The sequence below is a fragment of the Balaenoptera physalus genome (genome assembly GCF_965194825.1).
Source record: "Balaenoptera physalus genome assembly, chromosome: 17".
In the NCBI taxonomy this organism is placed as follows: Eukaryota; Metazoa; Chordata; class Mammalia; order Artiodactyla; family Balaenopteridae; genus Balaenoptera; species Balaenoptera physalus.
In genome coordinates, this window is record NC_138895.1 from 30,277,498 (window position 1) to 30,295,792 (window position 18,295).

Here is an 18,295-nt window from a genome sequence, read left to right on the forward strand (position 1 = left end):
TTGAATTCTGTAGGTCTACTTTGCATGTGTTACTTTTAACATTGTTACAATGGAAAAATGCATTAGGACTTTCAAAACACCATATATATATATATTTTTTTAATTTGGGGGATCATTTGTATGAGCAAATGACAAAGGGTAATAAGTCTCCTTCATTCAGGGGTCACTAGCATCCCAGGAACTAGAAATGTGGTATCAGCAGCTACATTTAAGGACATATTAGACTTAAAATTAGATTTGGAGTTCATTTAAACTAGCCCATGTCTAAGCATTTAAAGCCACAGACGATAAACCCCTCCCCATACCTCTCGAAAAGCATCTTGGAAGAAGCAAGTTGCCTAGGAATTCTAATTATCTGCTTAAGTTGTTTGCCACTATTTTGCTTTGAGTAGAATTCTCATATGTATTTCTGTCAGTGAGTAGGCAGCTTTCTTCTTTGGCCAATTAAAACTCAGGTCTTGGAAAGATTTCATTGTCATTGTTTAATTTTTGTTCAGTCTTTTACTCTATTTGCCTGCCAAAATTATGCTGAGGGTCTGTAAACTTTTTTAATTCTCCGGAGTAGATAAACCTCAGGTATGAATAAAAGAAAAGGTGGCCCTTCCAAAGATGTCCGTGCCCTCATCTTTGGAACCTGGGAATATGTTATGTTAATGGCAAAAGGAACTTGGCAGTTTACAGACTTTAAAATGGGAGATTATTTAGGTGGGCCCAGTCTAATCACATAAGCCCTTAAAAGCAGAAAAACTTCTCTGATTGCAAGCAGAAGAGACTGTCAAATCCAAATACTGAGGGCTGGTTGATATCAGGGACATACCTGACATGAGCGTATGAGGATTCAGAGAAAATTACAGCCTGAGCTTCTGGGATGAAGCTGCAGATGGTTTACATACGGCACCAAAGGCTTTGGCCTCCAGTGGGCAGTGAGATGGTGAAATGTTAGGCCTGCTAAATTTGTATTTATCCCAATGCATGGAATTGATTCAAATGCTGTGGACACAGTGAGACATGGAATAGGAACAGGCAGATGCAGAACCAGATGCTGATCTGAAGAAACCAAAACAGACACTGGTTGTTAAACCTGGCTAAATTTTCACCAAGTTATTGATGAGCAAGAGTTGTTAAATTCAGAACTTTATTGAAACCCTCTATTAATAGTGAGCTAAGTACGGTAATTTAGTTGTAGTTGCCTGTATACATTGCCTGTTAATCAGAACACAGTTCCTTCCATATTGTAGTTTATATTCCTCAGTGAATCTTTTCAAAATTGTCTTTGTAAAGTCGGGAGTGAAGTACTTTGTCAGGTTCCATTAAAACCAAATATTTGATCTAAGAAGAATACATTGATGATCGAATAAAGATTGCTGTGCCTAAGGGGGCCAACTAGGCAAACAGTCCCTCTTCCCCTCAGATTAATGTCTGAACAAAGCCTGTTTCAGTCTACGTGAACCATATGTTACATTTCCAGTTCCTTTCAAAACACATGTTGGTACCGTTTAAGCAAAACATTCATTACTTTAAAAAATACCCCCTGATTCTAATTTTAAAAGCATGTGAGTAAATGCATTGCTCATTAGTGGGAGAAAAACACTGCATTGAGCTCCAAGTGGGGAAAAGTGCAACAGCCTTGAGAGCTCTTTCATGTGGCCACCATTTGTATCTTAATCCTGGGAGAAGCAGACCTTTCTCCAATTAGCTTTGCCCTGAGTAGAAAGCTTACTGTGTCCCATAGCCTGGTGCTTTTGTTACACAGACAGATGCCTACCGAACTCCAGACTTTAACCATTGTTTTCCTTTCATGTGAGTCTTAATTTATGTCCTAGACTCTGGAGGTGACTACCGAGTGCAATCACCTCCGGATTACCGTGCCTTCTCAAAATCTGGTTGTCACATGAGTCATTAGAATGATTGCAGTTGAAATCAACAATTGTAGAGAGGAAATCAAGTGCATAACTTCTACTTCTTATACTTGTGGAATCAGTTAAAGCATGAGGGTCCAATTTTGTTTTTGACCCGAAATAGCTTAAAAGCACATTAAATTGTGAATTTGCTATGAGCCATCAGAAAAGACTTGGTGGTATTTTGTGATAAAAATTTTGTGAAATCAGACATAGAGCTTGATCAAATATATTCATGGAGGAAGATGTGCAGTCACTTGAGAGATTAACTTGACAATAGTTTAAAGAATTTTAAGAGTGAAGTAAATATTTATGGGAAAAGCATTATCTTCCTTTCAAAATTATATAATTTGGGGATCTCATTCAATCATTCAATTATTCATTCATTCATTTATTGTATGTCTACTATATGCCAGGAGTCTTCTTGGCATTGGGAATATAGAAGTAAACATAATGAAGTCCATACTTTCTGGTAGGGAGAGACAGACAACATAGACATTTAAAAAATACAGACTATGTCAGGTGATGGTAAATGCAACAAAGGAAAAAAAATCAGGGTAAGGGAGTTGGAGAAGTGAAAGGCACTGCTATTTTCTGTCGGGTGGTCAGGGAAGGTCCCTCCAATAAGGTGACATTTAAGCAGAAACTTTGAAAGAAGTGAGGGAGGAAGTTATGTGGAGATCTGAGGGAAGCCTGTTCTGGTGTGGCTGGGTAAGAGTGAGAGAGTGAAAGTGGTGGGAGCTAAGGTCAGAGGAGCAGTGGAGAGGTTGGTGGCAGGGGAGATAACGTAGGGCCCTGTGGGCCATTATGAGGACTTCAGCTTTCACTCAGAATGAAAAGGGAAGCCACTGGAGAATCTGGAGGAGAAAGGGATGATTTGCATTTCAACACAATCACCCAGGCTGTTCTGTTGAACACAGATTACAGGGGGCAAACAGTGGAAGCTAGGTGACCAGTTAGGAGACATTGTAGCAGCTGTGTGTGAGATGCTGAGATGTGGTCAGATTCTGAATATGTCCCAAAGGAACAGCCAACAGAATTTGCTATTGGATTGGCTGTACTGTATGAGAGAGAAAAGAGGGTGAATTTTTGAGCAAATGGAAGAATGAAGGTGCCTTCTACTGAGAAGGGGAAGACGTAGGAGGAACAGATTTGGAAGAAGTGAGGGAATTAAGGGTTGGTTTTGGACATGTCAAATAGACACTACAGTGGAAATATTAAGTAGGCAATTGGTATGTGAAACTGAGGTTCTGGGGAGAGATCTGGACTGGAGATATAAGTTTGGGAATCATCAGGGTATCATTGTTGCTTAAAACCATAGGACCAGATAAAATCACATACTAAGAGAATGTAGGAAGAGCAGAGGAGGGGTCTGAAGATTGTGCTTGGGGCCTTCCAAGTTTAGAGGTTGGGGAGATGAGGTGGAGCCATCAATGAACGGTGAGGAGGATGTCCACTGAGATAGGATCAGAGAGAGAGGCATCTGGCAAACCAAATGAAGATAGTATTTCAAGAAGGGAGTGAGGGACCAACCCTGGATTGCTTCTGATGGGTGGAAAAAACTGAGGCCTGGCCATTGGCTTTGGCAACATGGGAGGTATTGCTGACTTTGGTAAAAGTGGAAAAAATCAATAAAAATGTTCATAAAAGTAGGAAAAAATACTGGCGGAATGAAGGAATAAAATCCTGGTTGAAACAGGGCCATGAGGACATGGGAGGAGGGGAAATAGAGAAAGTGAATATAGGTAATTGGTTTGAAGAGATTTGCTGTAAGAGCAGCAGACAAATAGGACAATAGCTGATGCTCTTGTGTAACTAAGGGAGGCATTTTGCTGCTGTTGTTTAAATGTGAGAACCGCTACAACATGTTTAGATGCTTATAGAAAGGATCCAACAGAGAGGTGGTGAGGGAGAGAAAGGGAACACTGCCGGAGTGACGTCCTGAGTAGGTGAGGGGGATGGGCACTCCTGGAGGAATCCGCCTTGAAACATGGTGTGTTCAGCTCACCCACTGTAATAGGAGCAAAGGCTAATTAAAAGGGTACAGACCCAGACACACATTACACTTGGTGGTGGAAGCATGTGGAACTTCTGATGGCTTCTGTTTTGTTGGCTTGTCCTCTTGCTGCTTTTTCCTTTTTGCACAGTTGTTTTTCTACTGTCTGTCGATGTCTTACCATGACCAGGGTTTGGGAGGGCTCAAACAGGCCTGTTTTTGTGAGCTGGATGCCCAGATAAGGGCTCTGGTAAACAGTTGCATAAAAAAAGTTAGAATAAAATGAATCATTAGGCTAGGTAGAAGCGATTTACCTAGCTGATGGTTGGCACATAAACTAGTTGTGAAACTATTCCTTGCTACAGCAGAATTAGGGTGAACGTTTATTGGTATAGAATTATTAGACATTTAAGCTCTCAGTTGCATTTTTTACCACATTATATAACAAACTGGATATTATGGGATGCTGGAAAAGGGTAACAATAAATGAAAACATTACCTTTCATATAAAGATAAAGGAAAAACTGGCAAGACGTATCATGATTAGTGAAAACAGCCATATTTGAAAAGATTTCTATATTTAAAATGAGAACAGTTTTCAGGCATTAAACTATGTGTACTCATAAAATTTCTATCAGAAGTTTAAAACATATATATATGTTTCACTTTGTGATCCCCCCTTCTTGAAATCTACTTGGAGTAGAGTAAAATATACAATGTTTTATTCACAAAGCAATTATCTTCAACTGCATATAATAAGTGCCAGACCCCGTGCTAAACATTTGAGATAAAATTGTCAACCTCTCTGGCAATTACCCCACTCTAGTAAATGAGCAATTCCCCATAACTTTGCTGACTTGCTGAAACATTCAAGTACCTTCCTTCCTCAAGAAGGATGGAGAGAGTATGGGGGTGTCTGATAAGCTTCCATTTCTCCCATCCTGATCCCCACAGGCCAGCTTACTTTTAGGTTGCTTATGGGTTTGCTCCCCTCAGCTTATCTGCATAGCATTTTTGCTGCTTTTTGAGAACCGATATGCTGCAAATCACTGTGCTAGTTTTGCTGTTCCCCATGGCTGAAATTGTCTCTCACTAGGTGGGAAACTTTTTTTTTTTTTCTTTTCCTTTCTCAGGTGATTCAGCTCTTTTGTCTGCTGCTGTCACCAGGTAGGGAGGTACCCCCTCCTTCATCTCTACCCCTTTGTCTCATCATGTTCTTGTCTCCTGCTAATGCCAGTTAGGCAGACCCATCATTTTCCTCTTCCCAAGGAGATAAAGATTTTAAAAAACACAATGAGTCATCTAGTTATTCTCTCACATTAGGGAGCTTCCATTTTACCTTTTTTTTTTTTTTTTTACCAAATCTTCCAACTTCCATCAGTCAATTAACTTTCAGATAGAATCAACAAAACCTCTTTTCTAGGCTCTTGCTATTTATGCTGTTTGGACTATTATGAGTGCATTAAAGAGACTGGCTATAAAAACATGCTGTTCAAATGAAAGACTGCTTATTAATTAATATCAGACAAAAGCTATCTAAAATAACTAAAATATAATATCTAAAAAAAACTATAGTATAAACCCCAATCCTAAAAATAACAAAAATACTGAAAGGAAATGTACAAAGTTATTCATTATAATCCACAAAATAGTCTTATAGTTTTGATTTTATTCTCTATATGTGCTTCACATTGGGAACAGCAATAATGAATATTTTTCCTGTGGACCACATCTCTAATTTTATAATGGAATTATATTTTTAACAGTCAACTTGTTTAGAACTAGTCTACCCTTTAAAGGCAGAGATGGTAGCTGTGTTTTGTTTGGCCTATAGTTTAAAAGAATTTCAAATTATTTTGGTAGTATTCATTTTGGGGTTTTCTTAAAAAAATCAGATAATATTGGCATCACTGGATTCATTTTTCCCTATGGCATCTCTCAGCTGGATTGGCTCTTTAAGGGAAAGAGGAATCCCTGGGTGCACTCCAGTTCACCTCAGTATCCCCTCTTCTCCTGTCTCTTATCATCTTGCTACTCTGTTGTTTCCATATCCCATGTGCTTTATACATGGGTGTTATTTGCCTGCCTCATAGTAATCTGAATTTGTCCACTTGCATAATTTTTTAAAACTTTCAAAAAATCCACCAATTATTCTATGGTTCCCTTCACTGTACTAGGTAAATAAGAAGATCTATTTTTTTTAGAAGTCACAATTTAGGTGCCATAAAATAATACAAAATTTGTCTATTTTCCTTCTCTCTATGCCAAAAAAAAAAAAAAAAAAAGAAAGTAGACACAAATTCTGTCTGCTCTGGTTTTCTATGGCAACAGGCAACTGACATGTCAGAAGTGATTTAAATAGGGTCACAAACTGTGTCCATAGGCTCGTTCTTCTCTCAAGGCAACTACACATATTCATAAAATTTTAGTCTTCTGTCTGCTGACTCATGTCTAACTGCCTACTAGTAAATCACTCTTGATGTTTCTGATACTGGTCTGTTTCATCTTCATGTGCCACATATAATTTCTGGCACAATAGTAATGACTTTTAAGAGTAGAAAGCACAGGTGGGGACTTTAGCAGGTAATTTGTCACCAAATATACACATATATTATATGTATATGAATAATGTATACATAAGGTATATTATATTATATATAATATATGCATATATATACACTACTAATAATTACTTTTTTTTGAGGTCAAGATGGACTTTCAGATTGCACCGTATTGAGTGTCAGGATTATTATTTTACTCCTGGGATTACATGACATAGTGGTTTTGCTCTATGCTATTAGGTAAGTACATTGTACTTCTGGTATTAGATTTTAAAAAGAGGAAAATAAAATTGTGGTAGTAACATATCACAAAGATATCAACTTGATTGAGTCATTAACAGTTGTAAAGTATCTTAATGAAAAAATTTAAATGTCTGTTAATCCCCAAATAAAATAATCAATCCTCAAAGAAAATAGCAGTGAGAATTTTCATATCTGGATATTTTGCTGATATTGTCTCTTTTTTTTTTTAATAATTTTTTTCGTAATGAAAAGTTTTCTGTTTGTTTGCTTTTTCTGTTTTACATAGTAAAATGTATTAAGCTCTTGCTTTTTTCCTTCTGAATTTTGAATTTGGGGATTAATGTACCTTTCCAGGTTATGAAGGGATTTGAACCTTTTTCCCTAGTACTTGTGCTGTTTCACTATTTTACATTTAAATCTCTGATTCGTTGGGAATTTATCCTTGTGTGCTGCATGAGGGACAGATCCAATTTTACTTTTTTTCTATATGGCTATCCAGTTACTCTAATACCACTTATTTAAATCTACATTTTTTGTACTGATTTTAGATGCCAACTTTATAATACACTACATTTTTATATGCAATTAGGTCTATTTCTGTATTCTCTATACTATTGGTTTAGCTATTCGTGTGCCAATGCCACACTATTTTTTTTTATTACAGAGGTTTTTAAATAGGTTTTAATATTTGGTAGGACTTATACCACCTACATTACTCTAAAAACTCCATTTTCAGCGTTTTCCTCACTATGTTTGCTTGTTTGTTCTTCCAAGAAATTTTATAACCAACTTTTCTAGTTAAAAAAAAAAAAAAGGAAAAGAAAAAAAAAAAAGAAAGAAAAACAAAACAAATACCTGCTGGTATCTTTATTATTCTATAAGTTTGGTGTGCAATATTTTCATTGCAGTTCCTTTCTGAGTATTTTCTAATTTCACTAATGATGTATCTGTTGACCCAAGGGCCACTTAAAAGTGTGATTTAAATTTTAATTATGTGAGATTTTTCAAAAATTTAGTTTAAAAAAAATTAACTTCTAACTTTATTGCACAGTGATTAGAAATATATTCAATGTGAAATCTTTAAAATTTATTAAGACCTACTTTAGGTCTCATTTTGTGAAATGGTCACTCCTAGTGAAATGGTTCTCTGTCCTGGATGGACCTTGGAATCATTTGAGGAGTGATTTTCAGACACACTAAGGCCTAGAACCCACCCCAGACCAATGAAATCAGTATCACTGGGGGTAGAACACAAACATTTGTATTTTTAAAGAGATCCTGGGAGATTTTACAGTGTACCTTGATACAGTATATTGTGAATTTTTGTAATGTTCTAAGTAAACTTGAAATAACTGTTTATTCTTCAGTTACTGGATATAAGGGTTCTCTAAATTTCTTTCAGATTTAAATTGTCAGCTGTGTTGTTCAAATATAATATATCCTTAATGAATTTTTAAATGTTAAGTCTATGAAAAAACAAAAAAAACCATTTTGAAATCACCCATCTAGGAGCATGGAATCATCAGTTTCATTTTGTAATTGATAGAATTGCTCCGTGTTCTCTCTGTTTCTCGTCTATCATCTTATAATATTAAAATCATATAAGTTTAGTGTATGGAGGTTAAATACTCTTTTAATTAAATTAGTGTTCTTCAAATATATTTTAACATGCATGTTTAATTAAGAAGTTCTAAAATTGATCAGATTCTTAATTCTTTTTTATGCCAATCACCATACTGTAGAGGGAATAGTTTAGTTCTATCTCACTTTTTACCCTCAATTTAGACATTATTATAATTATTTCATGTTTCAATGTTTATTTCTATTTATCCACATGCTTTCCATTTTCTCCTTGAATCTCTGTGCTGGATTGTCTATTTGCAATCAGTGGCATTTCTGTTCCTTTTTACACTTTCCCATGTTATTGCAGTGGCTGAAAGCCTGGGAACCTTATTTTTAAGAATCCCTTGCCAGGAGGGTCCTGATTTAAATTCCACCAATGAGACACATTTGTAGGTGATTTGAAAGTTAAAAGGAAGGCACAATTCAGTTGTCATCTGGCAGAAGACCAGAGCATACTTCCTTAGAAGCAGCAGATCTTCTGAACTTTCTTCAGACTCTATATTCTACTGCCAGTCTCCAGCTTTGAAATTAAGGGGCAGCTGTGGCTTTGGCAGCTAGTTTCTGTACTTTTCTAATTTCTGTGTTGCAGTCTCCACCCTTGAACTTTGCTCTCCTACCGCTTACAAAAGTTTTTAAACTGCAGAATTCCTTGTATTTAATTACTTCTCATTGAAATATTTAGAATAAATTCTTTTTTCCTGACTGATCCCTGACTACCCCAATTTGAGTCTTTCCTCCTCAGATAATTTTTATTTTCCTGAAGTATACGTTAAAAAACTTCTAAGCTCCCTTCAGTTTTGCTTGACTGAAAATATCTACACTTTACCCTCTTATTTGAACAATAATTTCACCAGGTATAGAATTCCAGGTTGACTATTACTTTTAGAATCTTGATAATGCCATTCTACTGTTTACTGGTTTCCATTGTTACTGTTGAGAAGTCAGATGTTAGTTTACTTCTCCTATCTTATGTGGTCTGTATTTACTTTCTGGCTAATTAAAAAATCTTTCTTTTGTGTTTTATACTTTTAAGTTTTATTAGAATATATTTAGGGCTAATTCATTTTATTTATGCTGATTTGGATTTATTTGGCTTACTGAATTTGAGGACTACTACCTTTTATCAGTTGTATTATCTCTTTGAATATTGATTCTCCACCATTCTATTTATTATCTTTCTCTGGAATTCTGATTATATGCATTTTGTACCTTTTCACACTTTCCTCCACACTTCTTAATTTTAATCTCTCATATTTTCCATCTTTTTTCTTTATGGTGGAAGTTGGGGTGATTTCTTCAGATTTGTCATCCACTTTGCTAACTCTTCAACTCTGTCTAATCTGCTGTCTAGCTCACTGACTTTCTAATTTTAGAGATTATATTTTTCATTTCTAGATGTTCTTCTCAGTTAATTTGCAGAAATACCTTGTCAATTCTGACAATTTCTGGTTTGTTGTTTCTTATTTTCAATCTTCTCTTTTATTTCTTTTAATATACATCACATACTTATACAGAATACTGTTTTTGATAATTTCATCATCTGTAGATTTTCAAGAGTCTGATTCTGCAGTTTTTTGTTTCTGTTGTCTTGTTCACAGTGATTTATTTCCTCACATGTTTAGTAATTTTTGACTGTGAGTTCATGTTAATTGAAACTTTATCAATAGGGATATTTTGAGACGTGGTTTTAAAGCTTGTTTTCTTCCAGATTGTGCTGGTTTTTGGCAGATGTCTGGGCTCTCAAATTTAATTGTTTTAAATTTTTTTAGCCTCATTTTTTTTTCAGAATATAGATAGTATAAGAATTCTGGTTCTAGGTCTATTTGAATATTGGCTTATGGCTAAGAATTTTTTTTCTTCCCCTTCTTTTTCTCCCCTTCCCTTTCTTCTCTGCCCCTTCCCTCCTCTGTCCTCTCCTCCTTCATTCCACACCCCCAATTTTAAATTTCTTCCATTTTTCCCACTCAAATCCAGGACAAAGGCAAGTATTACTCAAGCTGTTTCCCTCTGAGAAATAGTTTACCCTCCAGTGGGTTACCCTGTGGAATCCTAGTTTTATGAAAGAGTTTCCAACCTGTTTTTTGCATCCAGTTTAATCCCAGGTTTTGTTTCACTAATGACACATTTCAACTCAGATCTAGGCTCTAGAGTTTGGAAAAATCCTGAGGGCAAACACCAGTTCTTGAAACTTTCTATCAGTAGAATTTATTTTTCACTAGCTCAGGCATGCATTCAAATGTAGGTTTTATATTTTACCTAGTAGTTTAAATTACATTCTCCCCAAAGAGTTTTCTACAAATGTTTAGTCTGCCATATTGCTAGAAATATAAGTTAGCAATCATTATTAAAATGAGATGCCAATCTGTTGTTAAAAGTGTTTGCAATGCCTAATTATAAAAGTATTGCTTACCATAGAGGAAAATTCTAATTTAGGGCTAAAAATAATAGTGCATCATTTTTTATTATGCATCCCACAGAATTAGCACATGTGTAGCTGATTTTATTTTTTTACATGCTTATAAATTATTATAGTATAAATTGTATTTTATTTTTATAAACTTGGTAGCTGACATTCCTTTTCTATTTCAACTATAAAGTCACATATGGATTTTTAAGCATCTTTACGGCAGTGATTCTTGCTTTTTCTAGCTACAAGACAATACACGTCAGTGTTTATGAGTGCTGATAAGATTCTGAATCCTATTCTGCTCTCATTGTTCCTGCTGTGATATGACTGCCTATTTTAAAACCACCCAAATAGAGACTGATTGCTATTATGAACAAAGAAGACTATTCAGAAATAACCTTCCTTCTTGGCGTTATGGGTAGCAACAGTGATGAAAAGCCATATACTATACTGTAAAAGTCAGTCTTGCAGTGCACCCCAGTCACGGGCATTGAACTTTTCACTCGCTTGTTCATCATTTAACCACTTAACCTATCAGTTCAACTCTGTCTCCTTTTCAGGCATAGCTATTTGACATTTCCAGACAAAACACATCTTTTGCTTGCTATTCATTAGTGTCCATCAAAATGCACTTTTTTATATTAAAAAATAAGAATGTGCTGAGATGGAATGCCAGAAACAGGCTGTTTTTCTCGGTAATGGACAAATGGCATCAATGGGACTTTCCAGGGGTGAACTCCATGTCTTTCAGAAGCTAAATGATTCATCTGACAAGATAATGAATTGGTTGCTTTTTTCTGGGAAGATTTGCAAAGAATATTTTTCCCCTGGATAAACAACTTAGAAAACATTCTGAAAGGATATAAAAAAGAATAAATAAATATATAAATAAATAAGCTAGTTTAACACAAATGGATTCCAGTCAGAAATGTGGATATGTAATACTTGGGTATCTTGAAAAGAAATCTCCTCCTGGGCTGACATGTATTTGAGATAAGTATTATTACTGTGGCCAGAAAATTAGTTTTAGGTTCTATTTAGAATCTTATTGAGAGTTGGATGAAAAAACATCACAGAATCACAGAAGTGATTTTGTTTTATGAAATTCACATCTTTATAATAATAATGTCAACTTTACTTACCCCTTCTTTTTTATGTTTATATAAAGAGCTAAATAGACATAATATGTGAATTTGGCTTAGGCATATATCCATACTCTTGTATCCTTACAAAACAATATTTGAGACAAGGGAATACTTTAAACAGGATGCCCAACTTTGTAAATAGTTAACATTAGAATTTCTGTTCTGTGGCATGATGAAGAAGAAGGTCATTATTATGTATGCCCAAGGGTACTGAGGCTCTATGTTAAAGAGTTTTGGGTAAGGCTGGGTTGGGTGATGTCTTACTTGTTCAGACTGCTATAACAAATACAATGGACTGGTGGCATATAAACAACAGAAATTCATTTCTCATCGTTCTGGAAGTTGGAAGTCTGAGATCACTGTGCCAGCATAGTTGGGTTCTGGTGAGAGCTGTCTTCTGTTTTACAGGATTCTTGCTGTATTCTCACATGGTGGAAAGAGGACAAGAGAGTTCTCTAAGTTCTCTTTATAAGGGCACGAATTCCATGCATGATGGGGTCCACCTCCTAAAGATCCCATCTTCTGATAATGCCACATTGGGGGTTAGGGCTTCAAAACGTGAATTTTGAGGGAACACAAACATTCAGTCCATTGCAGGTGAGATGAGAGGACTGTGAAATGGTAAGAAAAGACTGCATTTTAGCATCAGAAAAACTTTCAGTTCCTTTATGTGAGTAATGGAGATGGTGTGGTAGTTGATTTTATGTGTCAACTTGACTGGGCCACAGGGTCCCCAGGTATTTGGTCAAAAGCTATTCTGGGCTCAGGCAGCTCAATATCAGAAAAACAAACAACCCAATCCAAAAATGGGCAGAAGACCTAAATAGACATTTCTCCAAAGAAGACACACAGATTGCCAACAAACACATGAAAAGATGCTCAACATCACTAATCATTAGAGAAATGCAAATCAAAACTACAATGAGGTATCACCTCACACCAGTCAGAATGGCCATCATCAAAAAATCTACAAACAGTAAATGCTGGAGAGGGTGTGGAGAAAAGGAATCCTCTTGCACTATTGGTGGGAATGTAAATTGATACTGCCACTATGGAGATCAGTATGGAGGTTCCTTAAAAAACTAAAAATAGAACTACCATATGACCCAGTAATCCCACTACTGGGCATACACCCTGAGAAAACCATAATTCAAAAAGATACATGTACCACAATATTCATTGCAGTACTACTTATAGTAGCCAGGACATGGAAGCAACCTAAATGTCCATTGACAGATGAATGGATAAAAAAGATATGGCACATATATACAATGGAATATTACTCAGCCATAAAAAGGAAAGAAATTGATTTATTTGTAATGAGGTGGGTGGACCTAGAGTCTGTCATACAGAGTGAAGTAAGTCAGAAAGAGAAAAACAAATACCGTATGCTAAAGCACATATATGGAATCTAAAAAAACGGTACTGATGAACCTAGTGACAGGGCAGGGATAAAGATGCAGAGGTAGAGAATGGACTTGAGGACACAGGGGAGGAAGGGGAAGGTGGGATGAAGTGAGAGAGTAGCATTGACATATGTACACTACCAAATGTAAAATGGATGGCTAGTGGGAAGCTGCTGCATAGCACAGGGAGATCAGCTCAGTGCTTTGAGACCACCTAGAGGAATGGGATAGGGAGGATGGGAGGGAGGCTTAAGAGGGAGGGGATTTGGGGATATATGTATACTTATAGCTGATTCACTTTGTTGTACAACAGAAACTAACACAACACTGTAAAGCATTATACTGCAATAAAGATATTTTTAAAAAAGTTAAATGCTTTTACATGACTCAGATAATTGTTTTTTTTAATGCACTCTAGAAAATTGTTATGTTATAAGCAGAAACTCATTTTAACTGAAAATTACATCATGGCTGATCTTTCCTTGTGCACTTTGCAATAATCTTTGTGCCAAAGCAATAAAATACAACAGAGATACGTTAAAAAAAAAAAAAGCCAACTATTCTAGGTGGGTCTGTGAGGGTGCTTTTGGATGACATTAACATTTGAATCTGTACACTAAGTAATGCCGATTGCCCTCTCTAATGTAAGTGGTCGTCATCCAATCAGTTGAAAGCCTGCCTGAATAGAACAAAAAGGCTGACCCTCCCATGAGTGAGAGGGATTCCTCCTGCCTGACTGGGCAGGGGCATGAGCTCTTCCTGCCTTCAAACTCGAACTGAAACATTGCCTCTTCTTGGGTCTTCAGCTTGCAGCTTTCACACTGGAATTATACCATCAGTCCTCCTGATTCTGAGACTTGCAGCCTCAGACTGGAACTATATCATTGGCTCTCTTGGGTCTCTAGCTCGCTGACTGGAGATCTTAGGAACTTCCCAGCCTCCACAATCATGTGAGACAATTCCTTATAATAAATCTCTTTATATATATAATCTTGTTGTTAAAAAAATATATCCTGTTGTGATATCTATATCTATATCTATATCTATATCTATACCTATATCCTGTTGGTTCTCCTGGTATCTACCTCTGCCTATCTTCTGCTGAGTGTGACAGAAACTAAAGGCATAATCAATAATATCACACTGCACTTCACACACACAGACTGCAAAATCCACAACATGCATTCTCCCCAATACATATTGATCATCCTAAACACATAATTCCTATTCAAGCCATGGCTTAGGTCAGAGGATAATGTAAATGCACTTAGAATAAAAGACCTACCTTTAACTTTTATTTAGTAATAATTAACTTTTTTTGTTACTTCAAAAAGTTGAAGTGAGAATCAGTCGCTCACACAGCATCTGTATTTAGTACCTGCAATCAATCAAATCCTTAATGTTTTTCAAGGAGAAAGAGCTTTTTAAAACCTGGCCTTGCCCAAGTTTAAAATCATTGATTTTTAATAACTGCAAATACCAAAATCATCTTTACTCATTGAGAGTATTGTGAAATAACACTTTTAATAGAAAGTTATTTTATCATTGATATTTTCTAGTTATGTATAGAAACTCTGCTCTCTAGGATTCAAGATGTGGTATCATTGATACCCATGAAATCAAAACAGGACGGCTTTGGTAAGTCCTCCATGGTATTGGAAATTAAGATTCCCAGTAATATTAGTCAAAAGTGACACTGGAACTTCCAGTGACCCTTTTAAGTTGCTCCTTCAATGCAGCTGGTTCTCCCTCAATCTTGAGGAGAAGTGTGGCCAGCCATAAAGCCAGAGTTTTAAACTAACTTGCGTCTACTCAGTTTGTCAATAATTCTCAAGCGACTTTGCTACCTATATTGCAAAATGAATAATCAAACATTCCAGAGAATAATCAATTCATGAGTACAAGAGTCTGAAATAGGACAGGTATGACTGGAACAGAGAGATGGGAAAACAGGGAAGGAACTGTGTGTTGGGGAAGACAAAGTAAAAACAGGTGGGAAGCATACAAGGCTGTGTCAAGGAGTTTTGTGTTTTTGAGATATGACCCATTTTCTGTGTAATTGAAATGTTTGCATTTTCGTATTTCAGAAGAGTGAAAGTACTATACTGGGTTAAGAAGAATACATCCCTAAAAGTGTTAGTTATGGCTTCCCCTTCAGTCCTTTGAAAACCTATGTATCACCCTGGTTGTTACAAAAAATTAAATATACTAAAATAAATGCTAGAAAGAGAGATCAGTTCAGAAGGTTAAGATGTTGATTGAAAGTGAGTGTATTGGTGGGAGCGAGGAAAAAGTTCCACTCAGGGATCTGAGTCTTTTGCAGTCTGATCTTGGCAGAGCTGACCTATGATTATAGGCAAACTAATTAACCTTTTTGTGCCTTGGCTGCTTATCTGTGGAGTAAAGATAACAATGACTCACTAACAGGACTGTAAATCATCTGTAAGCACCAACAGTTATAGAAATAATATAATTACTTACCCCAGTTGTGAGAGTCTAATCTTTACTTCAGAGTTTAAGTACCTTCCCTCTGCCTAAATAATATGTCAGGCTTAATTTTTGTCAAACTTTTTTTTTTTTGTATGTGCGGTAGAATGAGCTTGTGTTTATTTTCATATAGTCAAATATATACCTATTGAAAATGCACTCTTTCTGATGCCTATTGTTCAACCAAATACACCAGGTCCTAGTACACCGGGTCATGGTGACACCTATTGGCAGCACACAGTTTAATACAGTAGAGCTGCTGAGAGAGAAGTGGGAATGGGGGGTAAGGGGGAGGAATAGGTACTTTTAACTGCTTTATAAATGACAACTCTTCTTGCCTATTAAATAAGAAGAGTACACTTATTGCAATTATATTAACTATAGTCAAGCAATTCAAATTGGATCAGCAGGCACATAAACATGCCAAGAAGTGGCCAAATGAAGGAGCTTCTTGTTGGGTTTTATTGTGAATTCACTGATTCACACTGACATTGCCATCTCCTTTGTGATATTTCCAGTAATTTTGTAGGAAGTATTTATATAACTGTATTCCTTCAGTGGCAAAAAGATTATCTGTTTCTGTAATTATTCTTGGTTATCATACCACACTTTCTTTAGCAGATGAAAGGAAATAATAATCAGTCTTCTGGAACAATAAGATGTTTACAGAATTGGAATAGCCATTTCTTTGTGAATTCAGAGAAGAATCATACATTCTCTTCAAGTCCTTTTTAAAAAATTCATGCCTAGTAAATATGTAAGCTGTTTTCAAGCTGATACTAATGACTCAGACATGTGACTACAATGTTTTTGTTGGTGTGCTATGGCCTATGGCCAAATGGCTGCCTAGAGATCCTGGTTAGTGGCCATAGCAGGCTGGTAAGGAACAATGAACTGGACAGAAACAACCTTTTAGTTCCGGCCCAGATCCCTTGTGTTATGTGACTACTGTAGTTCTCCTGACCTTTGCTCAGCTAAAGTGGGCGATAGGTGTTTGAATTTTTAAGTGCAGTATTATGTGTTTTATTGAGTTCTCACCTGACCAGGCTTTCTTTCCCAGTCCCCTTTTCCTTCTGCTCTGGCTTTGTTCCAGTTGATTCTGCTGGATTTTGAGAGTCAGGGTTTGTGGTCTTGTCTTCGAGTGTATTTTTCTCGCAGATTTTATCTATGGAAAAGAAACAACATATAGATAGAAAAGAAACAACATATAGATAGAAGAATATATGCCACTTTAAAAAAAATTAATTAATTAATTTATTTTTGGCTGCATTGGGTCTTCGTTGCTGTGAGCGGGCTTTCTCTAGTTGCGCAAGCGAGGTCTACTCTTCGTTGCTCTGCGCGGGCTTCTCACTGCGGTGGCTTCTCTTGTTACAGAGCACGGGCTCTAGGTATGCGGGCTTCAGTAGTTGTGGCTAGCTGCTACATGCCGGGGTTAGCTGCTCCGCGGCATGTGGGATCTTGGTGGACCAGGGATCGAATACCTGTCCCCTGCATTGGCAGGCGGATTCCCAACCACGGTGTCACCGGGGAAGTCCCTATATGCCACTCTTAATACTGCTATGTTGGACAACATAAGTTGCAGAGATGCTGCTTGTTTTTCCAGAATAGTTTTCTCAGGAACACCTCTCCTAGGATTCCTCTAAACAAAGTAAGACCTTATGCAGGAGGAGTTAACCTGCAGACACCTTCACACTGATGAAAAAATATGCTTAAATTTGGTGTATTGTGCAACAAAAGTTTCACATGGTATATTTCTTTTTGACATTAGCAAGGCTGAGATTAATAAGGAGACATCATTCATAAGGCATTTTTGGTTCTGCTAAAGTATAATTTATGGCTGAAATTGATGCATCATAAAATTCAGAAAAATAAAATAGGCAGAAATGATGTCATTGATATTATTTTCAAATTTTGCATTCTAATTTCATTTTTTGATAAAAATCTTTGTTTTTCCTTTGATCATCTTCAGCTGTGACATCTTTTCTGAAGAAGCAATGCAAACTAATATGTACTAGCTTCATTTTCAGTACAAGGATTGAATTTTTTCCTTCAAACCTACAAATACAATTTCCAATTAATATAGTTTAAATTGTAATTTACCCAGAGAATAATCAATTCACTGCTAAATATTTGGATTTTAGAGAAGAGTTTAATGAAAATAAATTACTTAATCTAAAAAGAAAATATAGAAGGAGCAAAGAAATACAATGAACACAATTTAATCCATTATCCACAGTTTCTAATTTATTTTTAATTGGATGTACTGTGCTTAGAAAGTTGAAATGAAGGCCCAAATCATAATTCTTATTTTATTGTAGTACATTATAATTTTTAAAACTTAAGCCAACACAGTATCAAAAGTCTGGGCTTACAAAACTGATAAATCAGGGGATGATCACTTACTTTACAAAAGTTTTCACCATACAAGTCCTTTAATATGAAAATTTCTATGATCCATCTAAAAGTTTTCAATATACTGAACTTTTCAGGAACATGTTTCAAGAATAAAGTGAATCATAAAGTCAAGTC

The 18,295-nt window shown here is 36.1% G+C and overlaps 1 protein-coding gene across 1 annotated transcript in view; it reads right to left on the bottom strand.

Annotated features, from left to right (window-relative positions):
- The window catches only part of CNGB3 (cyclic nucleotide gated channel subunit beta 3), a 161,999-nt gene that overhangs the window by 117,111 nt on the left and 26,593 nt on the right, over positions 1-18,295 (bottom strand). The window contains 1 exon segment of the mRNA XM_082434062.1: positions 16,805-16,931. Within this exon segment, the coding sequence (XP_082290188.1) occupies positions 16,805-16,931 (127 nt within the window).